Source organism: Phyllostomus discolor, chromosome 3 (assembly GCF_004126475.2).
Source record: "Phyllostomus discolor isolate MPI-MPIP mPhyDis1 chromosome 3, mPhyDis1.pri.v3, whole genome shotgun sequence".
In the NCBI taxonomy this organism is placed as follows: Eukaryota; Metazoa; Chordata; class Mammalia; order Chiroptera; family Phyllostomidae; genus Phyllostomus; species Phyllostomus discolor.
Genome location: NC_040905.2, coordinates 173,254,613 through 173,280,294, shown reverse-complemented (window position 1 = coordinate 173,280,294; position 25,682 = coordinate 173,254,613). Strand labels below are relative to the sequence as shown.

At 36.7% G+C, this 25,682-nt stretch overlaps 1 protein-coding gene across 1 annotated transcript in view; it reads right to left on the bottom strand.

Annotated features, from left to right (window-relative positions):
* VPS13A (vacuolar protein sorting 13 homolog A) overlaps window positions 1-24,884 on the bottom strand; it is a 217,331-nt gene extending 192,447 nt beyond the window's left edge. Inside the window, exons 1-3 of the mRNA XM_036021769.1 lie at window positions 24,451-24,884; window positions 6,764-6,807; window positions 4,840-4,882 (exon numbers count right to left, since the gene is read on the bottom strand). Of these exons, the coding sequence (XP_035877662.1) occupies window positions 4,840-4,882; window positions 6,764-6,807; window positions 24,451-24,550 (187 nt within the window). The 5' untranslated portion in view covers window positions 24,551-24,884. The remainder of the gene's footprint in view (window positions 1-4,839; window positions 4,883-6,763; window positions 6,808-24,450) is intronic.
* Window positions 24,885-25,682: the final 798 nt, after the last annotated feature.

Genomic DNA, 25,682 nt, shown 5'->3' with positions numbered 1-25,682 from the left:
GAAAAAATACTATATAAGGGGTTGTCTATACTATCAACTCTAGCTTTGTATTTAGAAAATTATATAATAAAGTTTTAAATTATTTAGAAAGTATGGTCTTTAGATTTAAAAAGAGCTGTCATAACTGAGAAAGGGAAAGATTATTAAATACACTATTATCACATTGACTAGTTAGTAATTTGGCAAGGGGAAAAAATCTACCTACATATCTCTTTCCATAACTCATGTTTTAAAAACTGATTGAGAAAAAGATTTCTTCACACAATGTCAATCTCAAGAAAAAGAAACTATCAGATTTCTAAAAGGGGAATAACTTTCTAAGTTTTGAAATCAGAGAAGATGGTGACCATTTGAAATTTCTGTACGTTACGAAATGTAACCAAAATGAAATGAGTTGTGACATATTTGAGTTTATTTATCATTGTATCAAGCAGACTGATTACACACATATATGCATGCATTAATAATCCAAAAAAGTAAATGAACTTAAGGATAGAGAATAGTGGCAAAATAGCATTAAGTATTCAAAGAAAAACATATAATATTAATAATGTAGCATTTTCACCAATCCATTTTTTAACCAAACTTTTTTCTCATTGTAAGATGTAGACTTCTTATAGAAAATTTGGAAACTTCATAAAAATATAAATGAAGGTTAATTCAAAAATCACCCACATGAAGACAACTACCTTTAAAATATGTATATATGAATATTTATATTCGATAAATGTGGAATTCTGCATACTTAATGAGGAAAGCTTTGAATGATCAGTAACAATATCAATATACAATAATAGCAAGGGAACAACATGTTCCTATAAAACTACTACTGTACATGCGCAGATAAACCAGGCAAAACTGGGTAGAGAGACAGACTGCACAACCCAGGATCCCATGCAGGGAAATAAAGCCTCAAAACACCAACTGAAAACATCTGTGGAGGTTGAGGTGCAGGGAAAAACTCCCAGCCTCACAGGAGAGTTCACTGGAGAGACCCACAGGGTCCTAGAATGTACACAAGCCCATCCACGTGGAAATCAGCACCAGAAGGGCCCAGTTTGCTTGTAGAAAGCAAGGGAAGTGACTGAAATCTGGCAGAGAGTGGAGCAAGCGCCATTGTTCCCTCTCGGACCCCTGCCCCACGAACAGTGTCATAACCCAGCTACTGGGCTGCCCCGCCCTGGTGAACACCTAAGTCTCTGCCCCCCACTAAATACCAGGTGCATCAAAACAAAAAAAAAATGGCCCCAATGAAAGAACAGATCAAAACTCCAGAAAAAATACAACTAAGTGACAAAGAGGTAGCCAACCTATCAGATGCACAGTTCAAAACACTGGTAATCAGGATGCTCACAGAATTGATTGAATTTGGTCACAAGTTAGATGAAAAAATGAAGGCTATGCTAAGAGAAATAAAGGAAATGTACAGAGAACCAATAATGATAGGAAGGAAACTGGGATTCAAATCAACGGTGTAGACCAGAAAGAAGAAAGAAACATCCAATCAGAAAAGAATGAAGAAACAACAATTCAAAAAGATGAGGAGAGGCTTAGGAACCTCCAGGACATCTTTAAATGTTCCAACATCCGAATTATAGGGGTACCAGAAGGAGAAGAGGAAGAGTAACAAGTGGAAAAGTTATTTAAACAAATAATAAGGGAGAACTTCCCCAATCTGGCAAAGGAAATAGACTTCCAGGAAGTCCAGGAAACTCAGAGAGTCCCAAAGAAGTTGGACCCAAGGACGCACCAAGGCACATCATAATTATATTACCCAAGATTACAGAGGAGAGAATCTTCAAAACAGCAAGAGAAGAAGAGACAGTTACCTACAAAGGAGTTCCCATCAGACTGTCAACTGATTTCTCCAAAGAGACCTTACAGGCAAGAAGGGGCAGGAAAGAAATATTCCAAGTCATGAAAGACAAGGACCTACATCCCAGATTGCTCTATCCAGCAAAGCTCTCATTTAGAATGGAAGGGCAGATAAAGTGCTTCTCAGATAAGGTCAAGTTAAAGGAGTTCATCATCACCAAGCCCTTATTTTATGAAATGCTAAAGGGACTTATCTAAGAAAAGAAGATAAAGAAAAAACATGTATAGTAAAAGGACAGCAAACTCACAATTATTAACAACCACACCTAAAGCAAAACCAAAAGAAACTAAGTAAACAACTAGAACAGGAAGAGAACCACAGAAATGGAGGTCACATGGAGGGTAAGCAACAGGGGAGTGGGAGGAGGAGAGAGGGGTAAAAGGTATAGAGAATAAGTAGCATAGAATGTAGGTTGAAAATAGATAGGGGGAGGGCAAGAATAGTACGGGAAATGTAGAAGCTAAAGAACTCATAAGTATGACACATGGACATGAACTAAAGGGGGGAATGTGGGTGGGAGATGGGGTACAGGGTGGAGGGGAGAGAAGGGGGGAAATGGGACAACTGTAGCATAACCAATAAAATACATTTAAAAAAGAGAAATCATTATTAAATGTTAGGGTATGGAACTGTACATATACTATGATTATAAGTAACTAAAGGGTACAAATAAAAAATCATATAGAAATATGCAAAAATAAATGTTAGGTGGAAAAGTAATGGGTGCCATGGTTTCCCCTTTTATTTATACTAAAATGCCTTTAAATTGGGAGGAGTGGAGATAACTTGTGTCTCAGCAATGTAAGATAATGAAAACTTCCATGGGCAAATGGTCTAACTGCTGGGGACCACGTTGTGTGGTATCAGAGACTGTAGCCCCGCATGAGCAAGGCCTTGCCTGTAAATCTCGACTGGAATGCTGGGAATGCAGGTGGCAGGCACAACCTGATATAACACTGAGGGTTCGCATGGTAAATCAGGCCTGAAGAATACTTGTATCCTTTGAAGCTTGCTTTGCTTTGCTATAGCCCTGTTGGTGTAAACCAGATGTTTAAGTACAAAGCATAAGGAGTGAACTCCTTATCTCATGAAATACACCTTAACAACCATCTGGTGTCAGTATGTCTAACAGACCCTGACCTGAGGCAGATCTCTGTTTCTTCAATTGTCATCTATAAATAATATCTGTTTTTTATAACTGTAGCCTTTAGACATTGACTAATGAGCTATGCATGTATGCTATATACATACCCCTGCACATACCAATCCCAATAAAAACTGTTTTGGAGAAGGGCTCAGGGCATTCTCCACTAGAGCCCTCCCCTTTCTCGCCTGAACAACAGACTGTGTCTGGAATGACTCATTCTCGTCTGCAGCGGGGAAAGCTCCACAGGAAGGGGCATACCATAGTCTAACACCAACCATAAGTGCACAAAATTATGGAGATATTTATCACATAACTTAGATGAGCTTTCAAAATACCTTGTTTCATGTATAAAGGGCACATGAACAAAGTCTAATGGGGACGGAGTTGAGAGTAGTAGGTGGGGATGGCTGGGATGGGTGGGAGTGGTAGGGGAAAAATGGAAGCAACTGTACAATAATTTTTAAAAAATACTGAATCTACTGTACCAAGAACCATCATTAATCTTGAGCAGCTACTTAGTCACTCTGTCCCTCTTTCCTCATTTGTAATATGAAACAGCATCACTGTCCCCATCAGACAGTCACAGGAACAAAATGACATAATGCACTTGAAGTGCCAGATTCACTATATAGCACATAGTCCTCAATCAAGAGGAACTACTGACTGAGAATGATGATGATGATGATGGTTACCCTGCATGGTTATGACTTTCCCAATTATGCAGATAAGAATCCTGAGGACACAATATCACACAGCTAGTAAATGGTGGCAGATTTCTCTGCTTTCAAAATGCATGCTTTTTCAATGCTACCCCTACCCCATCCTCTGCAGCCTGACTACTACACAATCTATCTGTACAACAAAGTATATCTAGGTAACTTTCAAGTCTCAAATAATGACACTATCATCATGCACAATATTTAAAGCAATAAAGTTCAAAAAGTAATTTAAACAAGGAAGTTGAAACAATAAGCAAACATAATATAAAAAACAAACATACATGTTTTTATTAAACGTTTTATTTTTTAAGTATATTTTATTGATTATGCTATTACAGTTGTCCCATTTTTTCTCCCCTTTATCCCCCTCTGCCCTGCACCCCTCCTCCCACCAACATTCCGCTCCAGTTAGTTCAAGTCCATGGGTTGTACATATAACTTCTTCAGCTTCTCTATTTCCTATACTATTTTTAACCTCCCTCTGTCTATTTTGTACCTACTAGTTTAAGCTTCTTATTCCCTGTACCTTTTAATCAAACACTTTAAAACACATATTCCAATCAGTTTTTGCTCCAACAATACATTTAAAATGTAAAATATCAACACCAAGAAAATAATACAGAACAAGAACTAGCACAAAATTCTAGGTTGGAAACCTAGAAAAGTTCCAGGGGCGAGAAACTTGGTTTCTGATAGGTCCATAGCCACACTGTCTGGCTCCTCTAGATTCTACTCCTTACACCACGTATCCATGGCCAATCAGAATACAGATATGATAACTAGTTAGAAACCTAAAAAACTGAATGGGTTATTATGCTCTCAAAGTTTTGGCTCTCAAATAACTCATTTTTATCACCTAGTAAGATGTATCATTTCATACGTATTGGGCAAAGAATATGTGGACCACACAATATTTTTAAGTCATGCAGTTAAGTTCCACCTAGATGAAAATTATTCATAATAATTAATTCAATAATTAATTATTATTATTTTCAATTAATGCTCAGAAACATAAAAAATATCACATTACAGAACACTAAGCATATTATTCTGGATGCATGTCCAGCAAGGAGAACATTCAAATAAACAGAGCTTACCTATATGACCAACTTTAATTTTAAATGGTACATCCAGTTGACTCTACAAAAAATACATAGATATAAAATATTAGTACACATACAGTTCAACAAAATAGATGACTATTTGTTTCTTCGTAGAATTATTTAAAGAATTTAAGTTAACTTACATCTTCCCTTTACCTTTGATACATTTAAATTTATAAATATATAATTGGATTATTGTGCTCAAATTCCTAAAATTCAGGAAGACTGATCTTTTTGAAAATAAATAGGGAAAAGGCTCTAAAGTAATACTGACCACCTAAGTTACCCATACCAGAATCGCTACCACTTTTACCTTGTTTGGGGAAAAAAAGTGGAAAAAATTCCACTGTCAACAAGTACTTGTAAAGAGATTAAAGCTCCACATTGCAAAAATATCATGAAAAAATTCTCCACAGTCAGTGGGAGAAAGGGCAGCCTTTCTAATAAGTGGTGCTGGGAAAACTATATACCCACTTGCAAAAGAATGCAATATGCAAAAATTAACTCAGAATGGACCAAATGCCTAAACAGAACTAAAACTATAAAACCTTTTAAGAAAACAAAGTAAAATTTGGCAGTGATTTCTTGGATATATCACACCAAAGGAAAAGGCAACAGAAGGAAAAAAAACATAAAATTCAGTGTCATCAAAGTTAAAAACTTCTGAGAATCAAAGAACATCATCAACACAGAAGGCAACCCACAGAATGGGGGGACATTTTTAGAAATCATGTATCTGGTGAGGGTGAAAATCCAGAATATATGAAGAACTATATAACTTGACCAAAAAAAAGTTAAAATATTGATAACAGTTTTCAACAGTCATCTCCCCTAAGAACATATACAAATGGCTAATAAACACATGAAAAGATATTCAACCTTACTAGTCACAAAAGAAATGCTAAGAAAAAACATTGAGATGTTAAAATGAGATACTACCTTATACCCATTAGGATGCATATTATCAAAAAATAAATGTTGTCAAGGATGTGAAAAACTGAAACCCTTATGCATTACTAGTAGGAATATAAAATGCTTCAACTGCTGTAGAAAACAGTTTGGTGGTTCCTGAAAAGGCTATAAAATAAATTTACCATATAATCCAGCATATTCAGCCCCTAGGTATTAACTCACATACACGGAAAGCAGGGACTCGAAAAGCTATGTGTATGCCCATGTTCATGGCAGCATTTTTCATAAGAGTCAAAAGACACAAACAATCCAAGTGTCCATCAACAGAAGAACAGACAAACAAAATGTGGCAAATACATATAGTGGAATATTATTTGGCAGTAAAAAAGAAAGATGTTCTGATATACGCTGTAACATTGGTGAACCTCAAAGGAATAACACTAAGTAAAACAAGCCAGACAGAAAATGACAAAATAGCATTATTCTAATTATATGAGGAACCTGGAATAGGTAAATGAATAGAAACAAAAAATAGATTAGAGGTTACCAGAGTCTACAGAGAGAAGGACTGGAAAGTTAATTCTTTCATGGTTACAGGGTTCCCATTGGCATAATGAAAAAGTTTTAGAAACAGATACTGGTGATGGTTACACAACATTGTAAATGATATTAATGACACTCAATTCTATACTAAAAACTGGTTAAAATAAGAAATTGAAGATAACTGGGAAAATAAGTAAAAAATATACAACATTGTATTTCAATTATACTTGAATAGCTTTTAAAAATAAAACCATAAAGAAATATTAGAAGATTTTTAAGTGGAGAAAATTATGCTGTCAGTTTGTGATTTTAAGGAGGTTAACAATCCATTTTTGCAAAATTCACATTTTACAAAACTTACTTTCAAAAAATTTTCTCAAACTTAAATGATATAAGGTAACAAAGTAAATCAGGAAAAAGTCTATATTAATGCACTATCAAATTTCTTATGGTCAAAACATACCAGGGCATTTTCTTTAATTTCCAGGTTCTTCAGAGCCACAGCTCCTAAAAAAAAGATTAAAAAAATAAAATTGAAGTATTCAAATATTTCTCATTTTAAAAGTTAGGTGTACTTCATCCCTAAAATGTTGTGTTAAGAAAAAAAGAGTTAAAAATAAGATGACGGGTTGGCCAAAAAGTTCGTTTGATTTTTTTCCATACAATGGTTCTTGTAGTGCTCAGGTGTTTTTAACATCATTAGATACAATTTTGTTAGGTTGTATTGTGACAGCTGTCATATCAGCATGCATTTAAAAAAATATATCAAAATTGGTGAATTTTTGTCTGTTTTATTATTGAACATGGAAGACAATAAGCAACACTACCAGTGTATGTGCTTAGTTTCAAGAAAGGGAAAAACACAACTGAAACTCAAAAAAAGATGTGTGCAGTATTAGAGAAGATGCTGTGACTGACTGAATGTGTCAAAAGTGTTTTTGCAAAGTTTCTTGGTACTATTGACATTGTGGCCAAATAATTCTTTGCTGTGGGGCTGTCTTGAGGGTTGGAAGATGTTTAGCAGCACCTCTGGCCTCTACCCACTAGAAGCCAACAGCAGGAAAGAGCTGATATATTCAAAATATCCAAATCAATACAGTTATTGGTGAAAATGAAAAATGTGTTTTTATTTTATGGAAAAAACTAAATGGACTTTTTGGCCAATCCAGTACATACCAGAAAACAGAATCCAACTATAGTCTTATTAGCTCACCTTCACTTTTCAACCTAAGATTATATGTTCGATCAAACATCATTTATTTTAAGTTATGACCTCTGCAGTTGTAGCTCCATGTTTTTACATTTCAATCAGAATTACACAAATAACATGAATCTAGCAAGGCAGCATGATATAAGAACAAGATATAAAAATGAATTATATGTAAATATATTTGCAATAAACAACTGGAAATTCTTTAATCCAAAATCGGCAAGATACATAAACATAAACTTCCCAAACTAAAGCACAAAGAGAAAAATAAAAGAAAAATGATGAAACAGAATGTCCAAGAACTGGAGGACAATTGTAATAGTTGTAACATATGCATAATGGAAATGCTAGAAGGCAAAATGGCAAAAAAATGGATTAATAATGACAGAAAAATTTCCAAAATCAATGATCAAGACACCAAACCATAGATCCAGGAAGCCTGGAGAACACCAAGCAGAAAAATACAAAAAACAAAACAAAATAAAATCTAAACTTAGGCATATCATAATCAAACTGAAGACAACCAAAGACTAAGAAAAATCTTGAATGTCATCCACAAATGCCACTTCTGGGTGTACATCCAAAGGGAAAGAAAATGGGATATCACCAAGATATCTCTACTCCCACATTCACTGCAACATTATTCACAATAGCGAAGATATGTTACCAACCTAAGTGTGTACATCAACAGAGAAGGGATAAAGAGAAGGGATACATACAAAAAGTAAAATATATGAAATACTCAGCCATGAAAAAAAAGAAAATCCTGCCATTTGCTATACCATGGATGGATATTAGAGGGCATTACATTTAGTAAGATAAGCCAGACATAGAAAGACAAATATTTATGTACGATATAAAAAAAGTTGAACTCAGAAACAGAGAGTAGAATGGTTGTTACCAGGAGCTGGGATGTGGGGTAATTAGGGAGATGTTGAAGTGCACAAATATGCAACTAGAAAATGAGTAAGTTCTGCTGATCTAATGTACATCATAGTGATTATAGTCAACAATATTGCATTACATACTACAAGATTGCTAAGAGACTACATCTTAAATGTTCTCACCACAAAAAAGAAATGATAACTATGTGTCATGGTAAGGGTGTTAGCTAAAATTACAGTGGTACTCATAATGCAATACAAGGTGAGGCCAAAGTAGGTATGGAACATAATACAACAACTAATTAATACAAGAATAAACTCTGTGTTTTGTATACTCACAACTGTAAAACTACTTTTGCCCAATTCTGTAGAGAAATGTATCAAATCAATATGTTACACCCATTAAATTTACACATTGTTATATGTAAGTCAGATCAACCGAAAATTAAAAACCTTGAATGAAAGCAGAGAAACACACATACCCCAAGACAGGTACAAGGAGTAATTGAATCAAACAATTCACTAGAGAAAGTCAAAAGCTGACTCAAACAGACAAAACAATGAGTCAGCAACCTTGAAACCAAATTATTTAAAAATTAAAAATAAATAAACAAAAATAATAATACAGAGGAACAAAAATTTTAAATGAAAAAAGTGAGCAGAGCCTAAGGGACTCATGGGACATTGTCAAATGTATGCATTATGTAAGTCCAACAGGAGGAAAAAGAAAGGGAAACAGAACTTATTTTTAGTAATAATTACCAAAACTCCCAAATCTGAAGAAAAATGTGGCTATATAAATCCAAGAATCTCAATCAAGAAACATGATAATCAGAGACAAAGATTAAAGGCAACAAGAAAAAATGGACATATACACAGACTCCTCAATAAGACTATCAGTAGATTTCTCTGCAGAAATCTCACAAGCCAGAACAGAGATGTCTTTAAAGTGTTGAAAGACAAAAAAAAAAAGTCCACTGAGAACATTATATCCAGCAAAATATATCTACTTAAAATGAGTAAAAAATTAAGATACAGTCAGATAAACAAAAGCTGAAGGAGCTTATTACCAGTAGATCTGCCTTACAAGAAATGTTAGAGAGTCCAAGTTGAAAAATGCTAGGCAGCAACATAAAACCACAAGAAAAACAAATATGTGTGTATACACACACACATTTATATGTTCTATAGTAAAGGTAAATACATGGAAAAATATAAAAAACAGTATTATTACAATTTTACTTTGTAACTCCACTTTTTGTTCTTTTACAGGATTTAAAAGACAAAGGAATAAAAGTATAAGTCTATGTTAATAGGTACATAATATAGAAAAATGTCATTTGTTATATCAACAACAAAGTTGGGGAGGTAAGCTCTAATGGACTAAAGTTACTGATGTGATTAAAGTTAAGTTAGTATCGGGCTAAAATATGTTGTTATAAAATTAAAATATTATGCCCTGGCTGGGGTGGCTCAGTGGATTGAGTGCCGACCTACAAACCAAAGGGTCGCCGGTTTGATTCCCTGTCAGGGCACATGCCTGAGTGGTAGGCCAGGTCCCCAGTAGGGGGCGCATGAAAAGCAACCACACACTGATGTTTCTCTCCCTCCCATCCTTCCTCCCTTCCCCTCTCTCTAAAAACAAATATATAAAATCTTTTTAAAAAAAGAAAAAAAAAACTGCAAAGAGAAGTGTTAATGCAGGTGTAGATATAATGAAACCCACATACAATATGGCTGAAATGTATAAAAAAATTAAAATATTATGTGTCATCCCTGTGAAACCACAGAGAAAATATCTATAGAAAAACACAAAAGGAAATAAGGGAATAAAAACATGTCACTTAAAAAACCTGACTGTATACAAAGGGAATAAGGGGTAAATATGACAGAAAAAGTTAAAAGACATATAGAAAATAATTAGCAAAATGGCAATAGTAAGTCCTTTCCTACCAGTAATTATTTTAATTGTAATTAAATTCCCCAAAAGACAAAGATGGGCAGAATGGTTTTTAAATAAAATAAAATCCTACTATTTGCCACCTACAAGAGACTAACTTTAGCTCTAATGACACATATAGGTTGAAAGTAAAAGAATGGAAACAGACTTCCCACACAAATATCCAAGAGGGCAGAGATGTGTGCAGGCATGTCCATGTGTTTTATGTCCCAATGAGTCAGCTCCAACTCCTGGTAACCACATGAATGAGTGATGTACACAGCATCCTGTCCTCTCCAGCCCTGACCACCTCCTTAAGACTTATGCCTATGACTTCCTTATGGAATCAATCCATCTCATACATGGTCTACCTCTTCTCTTGCCTTCTATTTTTTCCAAAGCTGTCTTTTCCAAAGATCCCTCCCTTCTCATGATAACCAAAGTAGAACAGCTTCAGTTTTGCCATTTTTGCCTTCAGTAATATTTCAGGCTTAATTTGCCTGAGGACCCCCTTGTTCATCTTTGTGGTGATTCAGGGTATCCATAAAGTTCTCCCCAAAATGCTGTATTCCAAATGAATCTGTTTTCCCTTATCAGCTTTCTTCATTGTCCAGCTTTCTCATTCACACATAGTAAATGAAAATACAAGGATGTGGATGATCTGAGTCCTGATCACTAATAACACATCTTGGTACTTGATGACCTTTCCTATTCTATTACTGCCTTTCCACCCAAGTTTCAGCTTTCTTTTGATTTCTTGGCTGCTGTCTCCATTTGAATTGATGACTGAACCAAGGTAAACAAAATCTGTAACAATTCCAGTATCTTCATAGTTTATGTTAAAGTTGTATATTTTTTCTGTAGTCATGCTTTTTATCTTGATGTTCAAATGCAGTATGGCTTTGACACCTTCTCCTTTCACTTTCAACAAAAGTCATTTCAAACTATTGCTTCTTTCAGCCAGTAAGATGATCATCTGCATATCTTAAGTAATTTGTATTTCTTCTACCAATTTTTACTCCTCCTTCCTCTGAGTCCAGCCCAGTGTTCATATGATATGTTCTAGTACAGATTTTAAAATTAGGAAGATAAAATGAACCCTCATCTGATACCTCTGCCTATAGGAAACTGTTCTCTGTCTCCATATTGTCTTGATAGTGGCTTCCTGCCACAACACAGGTTATACATCAGAACAATCAAGTGCTGAGGCACAACCATTTCTTTCAGAGATACCCACAGCATTTCATGAACCACAGTCAAAGGTTTCTCTGTATTCTATAAAACACAGACTAATGTTCTTCTGAAATTCTTTGGAGCATGCCAATATCCAATGAATGTTCACAATTACTACCTCTTCCTTTCCTGAATCCAGCTTGAACATCTGGCATTTCTTGTTCTACGTAAGGAAGAAGCCTTTGTTGCATCACACTGGGCATCACTTTACTTGAATGGGAAATGAAGGTAATGGTCCTATATTTACTGCACTCCTTGGCATCTCCTTTCTTAATAATTGGGATGTATATCAACCACTTTCAGTCTGTAGGCCATTGTTTTATTTTCCATATTTGTTGACATATTCTTGTTAAAATTTTGACAAATTCAGTCTCTACAGCTTGAAAAATTTCTATTAGAATCGCATCTAACCCTGGTCATTTTTTCCCCCTAATACTTTCAGGGCAGGTTTCACTTCACTTTCCAGAATTACAGGTTCTTTCTCTTAATAATCTAATTCAAAGCTATCTGTCATACTTTTGTCTTTTCTGTATAGATTTTTCAGTATATTATTTCCACCTTCCCTTTATTTTTCCTGGTCAGATAATGTACTTCCTTAGTGGTCGTTCAGCCTTCTTATTCTAGGTTTGGATTTGCTTTTATTTCTTGAATCTTCTGATAGAGCTATCACTTGTTTTTCCTTTTGTATTGTTCTCTTCTATCTCTATTGTAAATCTCCAATTATAAATGTTGCATTCTAGTCTATTTGAGTTCACTAACACCAAACACTAGAATGTGCAGTTGTCCCATTTCTTGGTTTACCTTGGCTCATGCTTGTTACATTCCATTTCTAATGGCATGTGGTGTGCAGCATGTGCTGTATTTTCCTTTTGCCTTTGTACACATCAGCTGCTAGATGTCCTTCTGGCTTTGGTTTGGCTATGTCATAAGCAACAATACTATTTGTACTTGCTCTCTACTCTTCCCCATTAACCATTTGAGTGTTTTCTGACCTGGGAGTGTTATCTTTCAGCATTATCTGATATTTCATTTTCGACTGTCTCATCATAGGGTTTTCAAAGTAAAACAAAATTTAAAAAAATTTTAATTTAAAAATGCAGCAGTGGTTTACCATTGTATTCTGCTGTGCAGTGTATGGGTCCAAATCACATGTGTTTGGGTCCATAGTGTTGCAAATGCATTCAAAATGTAGGTGCTTCTGTGGGTAGCACAGACAGCTACACTAATACTAAACAAAATGGACTATGAGTCAAAGTCATTGCAACAGACAAAAAAGCATTATATGATGCTTTTTTGGTGATAAAAAGCATTATATGATGCTTTTATGATGATAAAAGGATCAACTCACTAAAAAGATATACTTGTAAGCATACACTTATACACCAAACATCACACTCAAAAGCATATCATGCAAACACTGACAAAATTAAATAGAGAAATAGACAGCTCTACAATAATACTAGGAGGCTTCAATATGACTTTAGTAGTGGATAAAAAACAGACAGAATATTAACAAGGAAACAGACTAATTGAACTTAACAAACATAAAAAACATGCAACAAAACAACAGCAGAATACATAATTTTCTCAAGTGCACATGGAACACACTCTAGGATAATTCCCATGTTAGGCAACAATAAATCTGAATACATTTTAAAAGACTGAAATCATATATGGTATCTTTTCTGATAATGGAATGAATCTAGAAATCAACACAGAAGGAAAACTGATGCAGCAAAAGAATACATATGTCAAATCAACAATTTAAATCTGCACCTTAAAGAAACAGAAAAAGAGTGACTAAACCCAAAACTACCACAGACCAAAATAATAAAGTTTAAAATAGACAAGATAAAATCAATAGAGAAAAATTGATAAGAACAAAGGTTGCTTCTTCAAAAAAAATCAAAGTTGACAAATCTTTAGGTAGGCTGAATAAGAAAAGAAAGATGAGTCAAATAACTAAGATCAAAAATAGAGTGGACAATACTACCAATTTTACAAGTAGTAAAAGGATTATAGGAGAGTACTATGAACAACTGTATATCAACAAATTAGATAACCTAGATGAAATGGATACAATCCTAGAAACACAATTCTAACAACTAATAAATATTGAAAATATTGATAATCTGGGCAGATCTGTAATTAATCAGGAGGTTTCATCAGTAATCAAGGCCCTCCCAACAACAACAAAAGAAAGGTCCAGGACCAGATGGACTCACTGTGAATTCTACCAAACATTTTTTTTTTAATATATTTTATTGATTATGCTATTACAGTTGTCCCATTTCCCCGCTTCTCTCCCCTCCACCCTGTACCCCCCTCCCACCCACATTTCCCCCTTTACTTCATGTCCATGTGTCATACTTATGAGTTCTTTAGCTTCTACATTTCCCGTACTATTCTTGCCCTCCCCCTATCTATTTTCAACCTACATTCTATGCTACTTATTCTCTATACCTTTTCCCCCTCTCTCCTCCTCCCACCCCCCTGCTGCTAACCCTCCATGTGCCCTCCATTTCTGTGGTTCTGTTCCTGTTCTAATTGTTTACTTAGTTTCTTTTGGTTTTGCTTTAGGTGTGGTTGTTGATATTTGTGAGTTTGCTGTCCTTTTACTATACATGTCTTTTCTTTATCTTCTTTTCTTAGATAAGTCCCTTTAGCATTTCATAAAATAAGGGCTTGGTGATGATGAACTCCTTTAACTTGACCTTATCTGAGAAGCACTTTATCTGCCCTTCCATTCTAAATGAGAGCTTTGCTGGATAGAGCAATCTGGGATGTAGGTCCTTGTCTTTCAGGACTTGGAATATTTCTTTCCAGCCCCTTCTTGCCTGTAAGGTCTCTTTGGAGAAATCAGCTGACAGTCTGATGGGAACTCCTTTGTAGGTGACTGTCCCCTTACCTCTTGCTGCTTCTAGGATTCTCTCCTTTGTTTTTACCTTGGCTAATGTAATTATGATGTGCCTTGGTGTGTTTCTTCTTGGGTCCAACTTCTTTGGGGCTCTCTGAGCTTCTTGGATTTCTTGGAAGACTGTTCCCTTTGCCAGATTGGGGAAGTTCTCCTTTATTATTTGTTCAAATACGTGCTCAATCTGTTGCTTTTCCCCTTCCGATTCTGGTACCCCTATAATTCGGATATTGGAACGTTTAAAGGTGTCTTGGATGCTCTTAATCTTTTCCTCAATTTTTTGAATTCTTATTTCATCATGCTTTCCTGCTTGGTTGATTCTATCTTCCTTCTGGTCCACTGTATTGTTTTGAGACTCAGATTCCTTCCTTTCACTATTGGCTCTCCTCCGCGTGTCTTCCTGCATCTGTTTTATGGTAATCTGCATTCTTTCATCTAGATTTCGTCCAAAATCCACCAGTTCCGTGAGCTTTCTGATCACCAGTGTTTTGAACTGCGCATCTGATAGATTGGCTATTTCTTGGTCGCTCAAAAGGATGAGTCCTGGGGGACTGATCTGCTTTGTTGAAAACATGGTGTGTTTTTTTTCCCCTGTCTCTCCTTTTTTTTTTTTTTTTTCCCGGTCTGGTTGCTCTTGTTACGGTGGTGGGCGGAGCCTTAGGTGCTCACCGGGGCTGGGCACCCCGGTCGCTAGATTGTGACGTTATATGTGGGGGCGGGGCGGGAGCGGGGCAGGAGAAAACAATGGCGGTAGTTCCGTTCCCCTGGACTCAGACCCTTGTCTGGGCTTCTGGGCCGCGAGTTCTGCCCTGGTCCACAATCGCTGCCCCTCTAGGTCTGCCAGCCTCAGCTTGCGTACTCAGGGATCACCACTGCCTTCTTACGCGCCCGATGGCTTTTGCGCTGATTTCGCGCCAAACCTTCCCCCGACCTCCGCGGGCCGCCGACCCGCGCCAGCCCCGCGCCCGCCGGCTCGTCTTCTCCTACCAGTCCGGATGAATGCGTCTACTTCAACTTCTTGGCTGCCCGACTCCCATTCAGACAAATCCTCTGCCGGATCTGGGTGTTATTCTGATAGTAAATTATTGTTGTAAATTATTGGTTTTCTAATCTTGGTTGTACGAGGAGGTACGGTGCGTCCACCTATTCCTCCATCTTGCCGGAAGTCCGGGCCAAACATTTTTTTTTAATTTCCCTTAACCTCTTCCAAAAAACTGAAGTGCAAAGAATGCTTCCAAACTCAATCTATGAGGTCAGTATTAATTTAATACAAAAGCCATATAACATCCAAAAATTAACTCAAAATGGATCAAAGATTTAAATGTCAGACCTTAAAACTATAAAACTCTTAAAAGAAAGCATAGGTGAAAAGTTCCATGACACTGGATTTGGCCATGATTTCTTGGGTATGACACCAAAAGCACAGGAAACAACAAAAAGGAGATGATTTGGACTTCATCAAAATTAAAAGCTTTTGTGCATCATACGATACTAACAACAGTACAAAGGCAACACATGGAATGGGAGACATGTTTGCAACTCATATCCAGAATATAGAAAGAACTCCTTCAACTCAACAACAACAACAAAAACAAAAGATAGCCAAAGGTCTTTAATAGACATTTGACCAAAGAAGATATACAAATGGCCAATAAGCACAGGAAAACATGTTCAGCATCACTACTTATTACGGAAATGCAAATCAAAACAACAATGAAATATCATCTCACAATCATTAGGATGGCTTCTATCAACAAAACACAAAATAACAAATGTTTCTGAAGATGTGGAGAAATTGTGACCCTTGTGCACTGTTGGTAGGAATGTAAAATGATGCTGCCTCTATGGAAAATAATATGTGGCTCCACAAAAATAAAAATAGAATTACCATATGACCCAGCAATTCCACTGGTAGATATAAACCCAAAATATTTGAAAGCAGGGACTCAAAGAGATATTTGAATACTTATGTCTGTTGCAGCATTACTCACAATAGTCAAAAGATAGAAGCAACCCTAGTGTCCATTGACAGATGGAGTAAGAAACAAATATGGTATATACATACAATAAAATATTATTCAGCCTTAAAAATTAATAAAGTTCTGACATATGCAACAACATAGATGAACCTTGAAGACATTATGCTAAGTGAAATAAGCCAGACACAAAAGGACAAATATTGTATGATACCACTTACATGAGGTACCTCGTATGGTCAAAGAGAGAAAATAAAATGGTATTTCCAGGGGCTACAGGAAAGGAAAATGGGTTGTTACTGCTTAACTACCCATATAATACCCAGTATTTCAGTTTTGCAAAAGAGTTTCAGAGATGGATGGTGGTGATGGCTGCACAACAATGAGAATATACTTAATGCCAATGAACTGTACACTTAAAATAGTTAATTAAGATGACAAATTTTATGTTGCATCTTACCACACTTTTTAAATTGGGGGGGCAGGTAAAAAGGGAAATACTTTCTCAGACAAACAAAAACTGACGGAATTTATTGCTAGTAGAGTTTCCTTGCAAGAAGTGTTGAAAGTTTTCAGAGATTAAAAAAAGATATAGGTCAGAAATTCAGATGTACAAGAGCATGAGGAAAGGGATAAGTAAAAGTAAAATCAAGCCATTTATTTTCCTTATTCTCAATAACCTAATGAAGAACTGTTCAAAATAATAACAGCAATAATGCATTGAATACAGCTTATGGACAAGTGAAATGAATGACAGCAATGTTATAAGGGGCAGAAGGGATGGATTAGAATACTCTGTTATAAGGTATCTCCATTATTTGTGAAGCATTATAGTGTTATTTTAAAGTGAAATTATATTAAAGGCATACTGTAATTCTAGGACAACCACTTTTAAAATTAAAGAAATATAATTGATATGCGAAGAGAAGAAAATAAGTAGATCATACAAAATGCTCAATCAAAACCAAAGAAGGCAGAAAAGTAGGGGAAGATTTTTAAATGAAAATAAAGACATGCAACAAATACAAGAGAGCTACATATATGATAGCTATAAATCCATTAACCCAACTACATCAATAATCACTTTAAATAAAATGTTAATGGTCTAAATGTAACAATTAAGAAACAGACCTGACAGAGAGGGTAAGAAAAAAAAACCCCAACAACTATAAGGGGTCTACAAGAAACCTACTTTAAATATAAACACACAAATTAAAAACAAAGGGATCTAACTGACATGTATAGAGGATTTCACCAAGCAGCAGCAAATACATACTCTTCTCAAGTTCACATGGAGCATTTACCAAGATGGACCACACTCTGGGCCATAAAATATACCTTAACAATTTAAAGGAACAGAAGTCATACAAAGTTTGCTTTTATACCACAACAGAATTAAACTAGAAATCCATAATAGAAAGCTGAAAAATCTTAAATATGTGAAGTTTATTAAATAAACACTAGTTGTAAATAATGTATAGGTCAAGAAGACATCTCAAAAGCAATTTAAAATATTTTGAATCAAATAAAAATACAGCTTATCAATCTTGGTGCTATGCAGCAAAAGCAGGACTCAGGAAGATTTATATTATTGGGTGCATATATCAGAGAAAATATCTAAAATCAATAATCAAAGCTTCCACCTTAGGATTTCAAAAAAAGAAAAACTTCAATCCTAAGCAAAGAGAAGAAAAGAAATAATTAATGGACCACAAATTAATGAAATTCAATACAGAATACCAACAGAGAAAAGTTAATGAAACCAAAGACTGGTTCTTTGACATCTAACCGGATTAAGTAAAAAAGGGAAGAGACAATTATGAAAAGTTAAAGGAAAGAACATTCAAAAATCAATTAACATAACACTTTATATCAATGGCTGAAGAAGAAAAATCTTACGACCATATCAATAAAGAAAAATCATTTCAAAAATTCAACAATCTTGAAAAAAACTCAGCAAACAAGGAAGAGAGATAGGTATGATAGAAAAAAAATCTGAATATTGGATGCCTCTGGGGATGGGGGCAGGGAAACTTTTGGATGTGATGGTTATGTTCATTATCTTGATCATAATGACAGTTTCCCAAGTGCGTACGTGTCAAATTTATCATATTGTAGACTCTAAATCTGTACATTTTACTATGTGTCAATTTTAACTAAATAAAGCTGTTACTATATAGTTAACAACAGAATCTAGATTGTGGGTATATGGTTATGGGCTGTAAAACCTTATAAAATTGATCTATGTTTGAACACTTTTCATAATAAAATGTTCCCTTTCAACTCTAAAGTTCTATGAAATTATCTTAGAACATAAAGGTAAAAATAAAGTTTAAAAATTTAAATTGATAATTACCACTAGACTATAACAATCATTTGTGTGATTTCACAGTATATTTCTATCACAGAGTAATGCCTTAAAATCAGGAATTATGCCCTAAGCAAATGTTGATCTTCCTATAGAACCACTGGTACATTGCTGGTATGCAGTTAAGTGGCCACTGAACATGACTATTATAAAAAGAACACTGAAAGATTAACAAACATCAACAAATATTTCAAAACCAGAATGTGAACATTAAGAACAAATATGTTAGGCATAACAAAAAATTTGCAAACTTGACCAAATATTTTAATTTTAAAGAAAACAAGAGAAAGAAGAAGGAAGACTACACAGTAGTCCCTACCTATCCTAGATTTCCTTTTCCTCAGTTTCATTTACCTGCAGTTCCAGTTACCAGTGTTCAACCATGATCTGAAAACATTAAGTGAACAATTCCAGAAATAAGCATTCCTAAGTTTTAAATGGTGCATTGTCCTGTGTAGCATGAAGAAACCTCACGCAGCCCTGCTCCAACCCTCCTGGCACCGTCCCTTTTTGTTCAGTGTATCCACGCTGTATAGGCTCCTCACCCATTATTGTCTCTTTGTGGCCAGCTAGGTTATCAAATTGACTGTCTTGGGATTGCAGTGTTTGCATTCAAGTAACCCTTATTTTTCTTAATAATGGCCGCAAAGCATAAAGAACAGTGATACTGGCAGCTCAGCCTCCTTTAAGTGAAAAGGTATATAGGCATAGGAAAAAATATAGCATATATAAGATCAGTACTCTATCTGTGGTTTCTGGCACCCACTGGGGGTCTTGGAACATATACCTTGTGGATAAGGGGAGATTACTGTAATAAGAGGAGTATATAAGTTCAGATGCTCCCCGTGTTATAAATGATCATTTTATCACACAAGCCACCCTTAACTACTGCTTCTGCCTCTGAATTTCTATTACTTTTGCCCTGAAGTACTCTTTAAGGGCACCTAGAGGTACAAAGCAATCCTGAGTCATTTGTTACAAAAAAAAAAAAAAAAAGGAAGAAAAGATTGTGGTGTTCTACTCCAGATAAATTAACTATATACTAACAGCTTTATTAAGTTAAAAATGACATATAGTAAAATGCAGCCTAACTCTTAAAAGAAGTGTGAAATGTTAAGATTGCTTTAGAAAGTTGAAAGATAAATCTCAGATGAGTCTATGAAGCACTACCACCTCCCTAAGTAGTTTGTATATAAGAATAGAAATTGGTATATGGTGTAGAAAAAGTATACTTTTGCATTGAAAGTAAGAACAAACTGACAGTAATCAGAGGGAAGGTGGGAGGGGACAATGGGAGGGAAAATGGGAAGGGTTTTCAAGAACATATATAAAGGACACATGGACAAAACCAAAGGGGGGCAGAATCAAGGGTGGGAAGGGGAGATGGCTGGGGTGGGGGGAAGTGGTGGCAGGAAAATGGAGACGACTGTACTTGAACAACAATAAAAAACGGGGGGAGAACAAGTATACTTTACCAACATCCAAATTTGCCAAGACTTGAGATAAAGATCAATTAATTTTCCCCTCCTACAAAATTAAAGCTTTCTTGCACTTAATCTACTTAATCTATAGGACTCAGTATAGCAGCATTGTTCTACTCCATTATAGTTAAATCTGTTTTTGGAAACTCACCACTCATATGTAACAATGCTTCTAATGAAAAATGGATTCTAATTTCCAAAAACTATCTGAGAAACAAATATTCAGAGTACTACCCATAATTAAGTTTGGAACCATCCGTGTGACTCCTGAATACTAATTAATACTATTAATATGCTAACAGTAAAATTAGCTGGATTCTTACAGAGAAGCCTACCAAAAGCATAAATTTAAAACTAATAGATCTTTCTGACATTAGACCATAAATATTAAGTCCATAACCTTAACATTTTTCCAAGGTAGCATCTATTTATAGTTTCTAGCATTGAAATTTTCAAAGAATGCTTTTTAAATCCTCTAAATTTATGAAATATTACTTTTTAAATTCTCAAAAGATTTTTAAAAATTTCCAGCTATTATTTAAAGCTTTATTTTTCAAAATATAACCAACCACCTACAAGTAAAACACTGACATGTTATTTTAAAATTTGAAAAACACCAAAGCTAGAGGGATCAAAGGACCTGATTTCAAGACTATATACAGCTAGTTATCAAGGCAGGTGTGGTATTGGTAAAAAGATGGCCACACAGACCACTGAGACAGATTACAATCCAAAAAATAAATCTACACAATATAAAGTATATTGATATTTACAAAAATGCAGATACTCAATAGAGAAAGAATATTTTCAGTCAGTGGTGCTAGAACAATTAGACATTTGCATCCACAAGCAAACAAATGAATCTCAACCTTCAGCTATACCATACCTTATACAAAAATAGATCAGAAATCTACTGTAAAATATTACATTATAAATTTTTAGGAGAAAAATCTTTGTGACTTTGGGTTAAGCAAAGGTTTTGTAGATGTACGTGAAAAGCATGACTCAAAAAAATTTTAATCTACTGGACTTGATCAAAATTTAAAACTTTTGCTTTGTAAAGACAAACTTGGGAAAGAGTGGGAGAACATATTTTCAGATCACATATCTGACAAAGGACTTGTACCCATAATATCTAAAGAGCTCTCAACAATGGACAATAACAAAACAAACACTATGGAAAAGAGTTTGGCAGTTCCTTAAAAAGTCGTATCACTTTGTAATTCCACTTCTAGGTATATACGCAAGAGAATTTAAAACATGCCTATAAAAAACTTATACGTAAGTGCTCAAAGCAGTACTCATAAAAGTCAAAATGTAGGAATAACTTAAATGTTCGTCAACTGAATGAAGGATAAACAAAATGTGATGCATTCGTACAATGGAATATTGTTCAGTCTTAAAAGGAATGAATACTGATCCATGCTTATAACATGGATGAACCTTGAAAACATGTTAAGTGAGAGAAACCAGAAATGAAAGGCCGCTTGTATTGTATGATTCCATTTAAATGAAATGTCCAGAACCATAGAAATGTCCAAATCCATAGAAACAAATCAGATTAGTGGCTGCTGAAGGAAGGGAAGAGGAAGACTAAGAGAGATTTGTAGCAACTATTTAATGGGTATATTGTTTATCTCAGGGTTGAAAATGTTCTAGAATTAGATAGTGTTGATAGTTGCACAATTTTGTGACTACCCTAAAAAAACACTTTTCATTTTAAAAGTGTGAATTTAATATGTGAATTAAATATCAATAGAAAAAGAAAAATTAAATAAGCAAAAGATTTGAACAGATACATCAATGGAAATACACAAAGAACAAATAAGAACAAGAAGCTCAGTATCTTTAATTAATAAGGAAATAAAAATTAAACCCATAATGCTTTATCACTATATACCTATCAGAATGGCCAAAAAAAGTTTAAGCAACAATACTAAGTGCTAGTGAGGGTGAAAAGCAACTAAGCACTCATACAACACTGGTGAGGTTGGAAAATGGTACAGCCACTTTAAAAAGTAGTTCCATCACTTCACATAAATTAAATATCCAATTACCATATGACCTCAAAATCCCACTCTTAGGTAGTCACACAATGAAATAAAAATTTATGTTCACACAAAAACCAGTACATAAATGTTTATAGCAGTTCTTCACAACTGCCAAAAACTGAAATGTCCTTCAACCCCTGAATAAACATTTACAGTATAACCACACAAAATACTACTAAAATATATATATAAGAATGAAACACTGGCCCTGGCTGGCATAGCTCAGTGGATTGAGCACGGGCTGCAAACCAAAGTGTTGCAGGTTCGATTCCCATTTAGGGTACATGCTTGGGTTGCAGGCCATGACCCCCAGCAACTGCACATTGATGTTTCTCTATCTCCCTCCCTTCCCTTTCTAAAAATAAATAAATACAATCTTTTAAAAAAAAAAGAATGAAACACTGATGGCATGCAACATATGGGTGACTCTCAAATTCATTTTATGTAAGTTAAATGAAAGGAATAAAACTAAGTAAAAGATGACAGACCCCAAAAGCTACATACCACGTATTTCCATTTGCATGGCACTCTAAAAAAGGGAAACCGTGGAGTTGGAAATAGATCAGTGGTTCCCAGGAGGAGGGGTAGAGACTGGGTGGGATGGATTGCCAAAGGGCAGCAGAGAGAATTTGGGGGTCTTGTTGGAATTCTTCTGTATTGTGATTGTGATGGTGGCTACATGCCTCTTTGCATTTTGACAAGACAGATGGAACTATATGTCATGAGAGTAAATTTTATTATAGGTAAATTTTAAATAAACAATCATGGGATAAATCACACCCACACAAACCTCCACCTGGTATACAGAAGGAAACTGCCTCTATAAATCAAAGTACACCATAAAATATTTTCAAGGCTCCCACCACTGAGGTAGGTGGAAGCACGTTTTGTTATTTTAACTTTGCAAATGAGAAGCCGGACAGATTAAACAATATCCAAAAGGACCTAACACTTATGTCCTCAGTTCTTGTAGTTCCACTCTCTACCACAGTTCTAGGTACATTAGTAAGTAACAAGAGGTCTTCTTACTCTTCTTTATCAAACTAAATTACCTATGTCATAAAAGACAAAAAATCAAGAAAAACAAGTATTTTAGAAGAAGCCTGAAAGTGTGTGCATATTCAAGAACAAATTATTTTTAAAAATATATATATATACTATTTACACAAAAAACCCAAACGTCGTTTGGTCTGGGAGATTCATTTCGTAAAGATAAGGAATCTAATTTCTAGCGGGTGTTCAAAATAAAAGGTATAATACAGAAACAGACGGAAGCATTAAAAATGAGGCTGCTAATTAGAGCACTAAAGTAAACAAATACAAAGTAAAGCTTAGGTCCTTCATTATCTAGGCAACGTTAAGGGCAAGTTAGTCCCCGTCTTTGCACACTTGCACCTCGTTTCTTTAAAAATTCAGTCACTCGCTCTGACCCACAAAACCCCAAATGTAACACATTCCAGAGCCAGGCTGTGCACTGAAAACGCATGACCCAACCGTTGGAGTTATTATGCACAGGAGTTTCGCTTTTTGTTATCAGCCGAATCCAGGAGAGCAACCCGGAGTCCGAGTGGTGTGGCCCAAGAAAACATCCCGGTTTGGCTACCTGCGGAGGCTGGGGAAGGAAAGAGGAGGGCGTTTGGGGTGACAGCGTCTTGCCTTCACGTGCAAGGCAGCGTGCGACACTCCGTGGGCTCTCCGTCACAAGCCAAGGGAGAGAAATGACACGGATAAGACCAAGCCCAGGTGCCTCTGGTTGCCTCCCCTCGTCCAACACAGCAGAAGCCGGACCACGAGGGCAGGAATTTGAACTCCAGACCCTTGGAGTCCTCTAGAGCACCCTCAGCCGCTGGCCTCGGAAAAAGGGGACCTCTTCATCCAGCAACCATGACCCCATCCCCTACACACAAAAAATAAACTGGCGGGCGGAGGCCCGGAACTGCCGCCCGCTCTACGTAATTTGACCCCGAGGAGGGCGGTGGCAGGTGTCTACGCCCGGCAAGCCACGGGCCCGAAGCCCCAAGATGGTAGGGCCCGGCTCCAGCAATAAATAGTCGTGCGAGAGGCAAGACTGAGGGACAGCGGCGGGTTCGTTACCTCCCCAGATGCCCAGAGAGAGCTGGGACTTGTCCAGGTTCACCACATAGTCCCCCAAGAAGCGGTTCAACACATCCACGACCACCGACTCGAACACCATTTTCCTCAGCGGTAGTGGACTCAGAGGCCAGCCCCCCGCACGCCTTCCTCTTGTGCGGGCCCTCCGGTACCCGTCCCGCGAGACCGGCTCGGTATACTGGCTCTTGCGCGGCTCTGACAGTAGCGTAACCCGTGCGGGACGCGCAGCCCCGCCTCCAGCCGGACATCGGGGAGGTGGCCTCTCCAGCGACGCGTGCGCAGCTCGGGCTGGAGGGCGGAGGCGGAGCCAGGAGCCGACCAGGGAGCACCAGCCAGACCGGGAGCCAAGGTGTCTGGGCCGCCGGCTCTTGGACCCTTTCCGGTCGGTTGCTGTGCCCGACTCTTTTTTCCTGGTGGGCCCACCTCCTCCCCCATCGCCTGGCAACGGGGTCAGTAGCCTGAGCTTCGGAATTTTTCCGCCCCCGCCCCCACCTGGAGACCAAAGTCCAGGTTGGCTTCGAGAGCGGGGGCGGGGCGGTTACGTACAACAGGGAAAGGCCCACCCCTAGTCGAGAAGAAATCCCTCCCACCAAACACGTGGGCCTAGAGATCTTGCGCTTAATAAAGCAGGGGGGAGGGGCGGGTGGGGTTTTCGCTTTTAGGCGGGAAGTTTTGCGATGGTTTTTCTAGGTAGCACCCCTGCGATGTTACAGGTTGGGAAGGCAGGGGCTCCTGGCCTTGTCGGCTACCAGGGTCCCGCCAACCTGCAACTACTTTACCCCATTTTCTGAGGGCTTGGCGGGGACTTAACTGTGGGTCACTTAACTTCCCGTGCTGCAAACCACAAATTCGTGGTTGCTATTCTGGTCCCCTTTCCCTGCATCTGAGATGACGCTCTTTTGATCAAAAACGCTGAGCCACCTTTCATGTCATAGAGAGTTTCTTCAAATTTGAAGTTAGAGAATCACCCCAAGAATTAGAACTAACTAAAGTTTGTGAGCAAGGTCCCAACCTTGGTCGAGAATTGGTGTAGAAATTTGAATGAACTTTCAAAAGTTGACCAAAAGACAGGAACAAACATTTCCTAAAAAGGATATACACAGGGCACATAAGCATATCAAAATATGTACGCTATTAGCCAATGAAGAAATGAAAAAGCCACAAATAAGTGAGGTATCACTGTCACTACATACCCATCAAAATGGCTAAAAAAG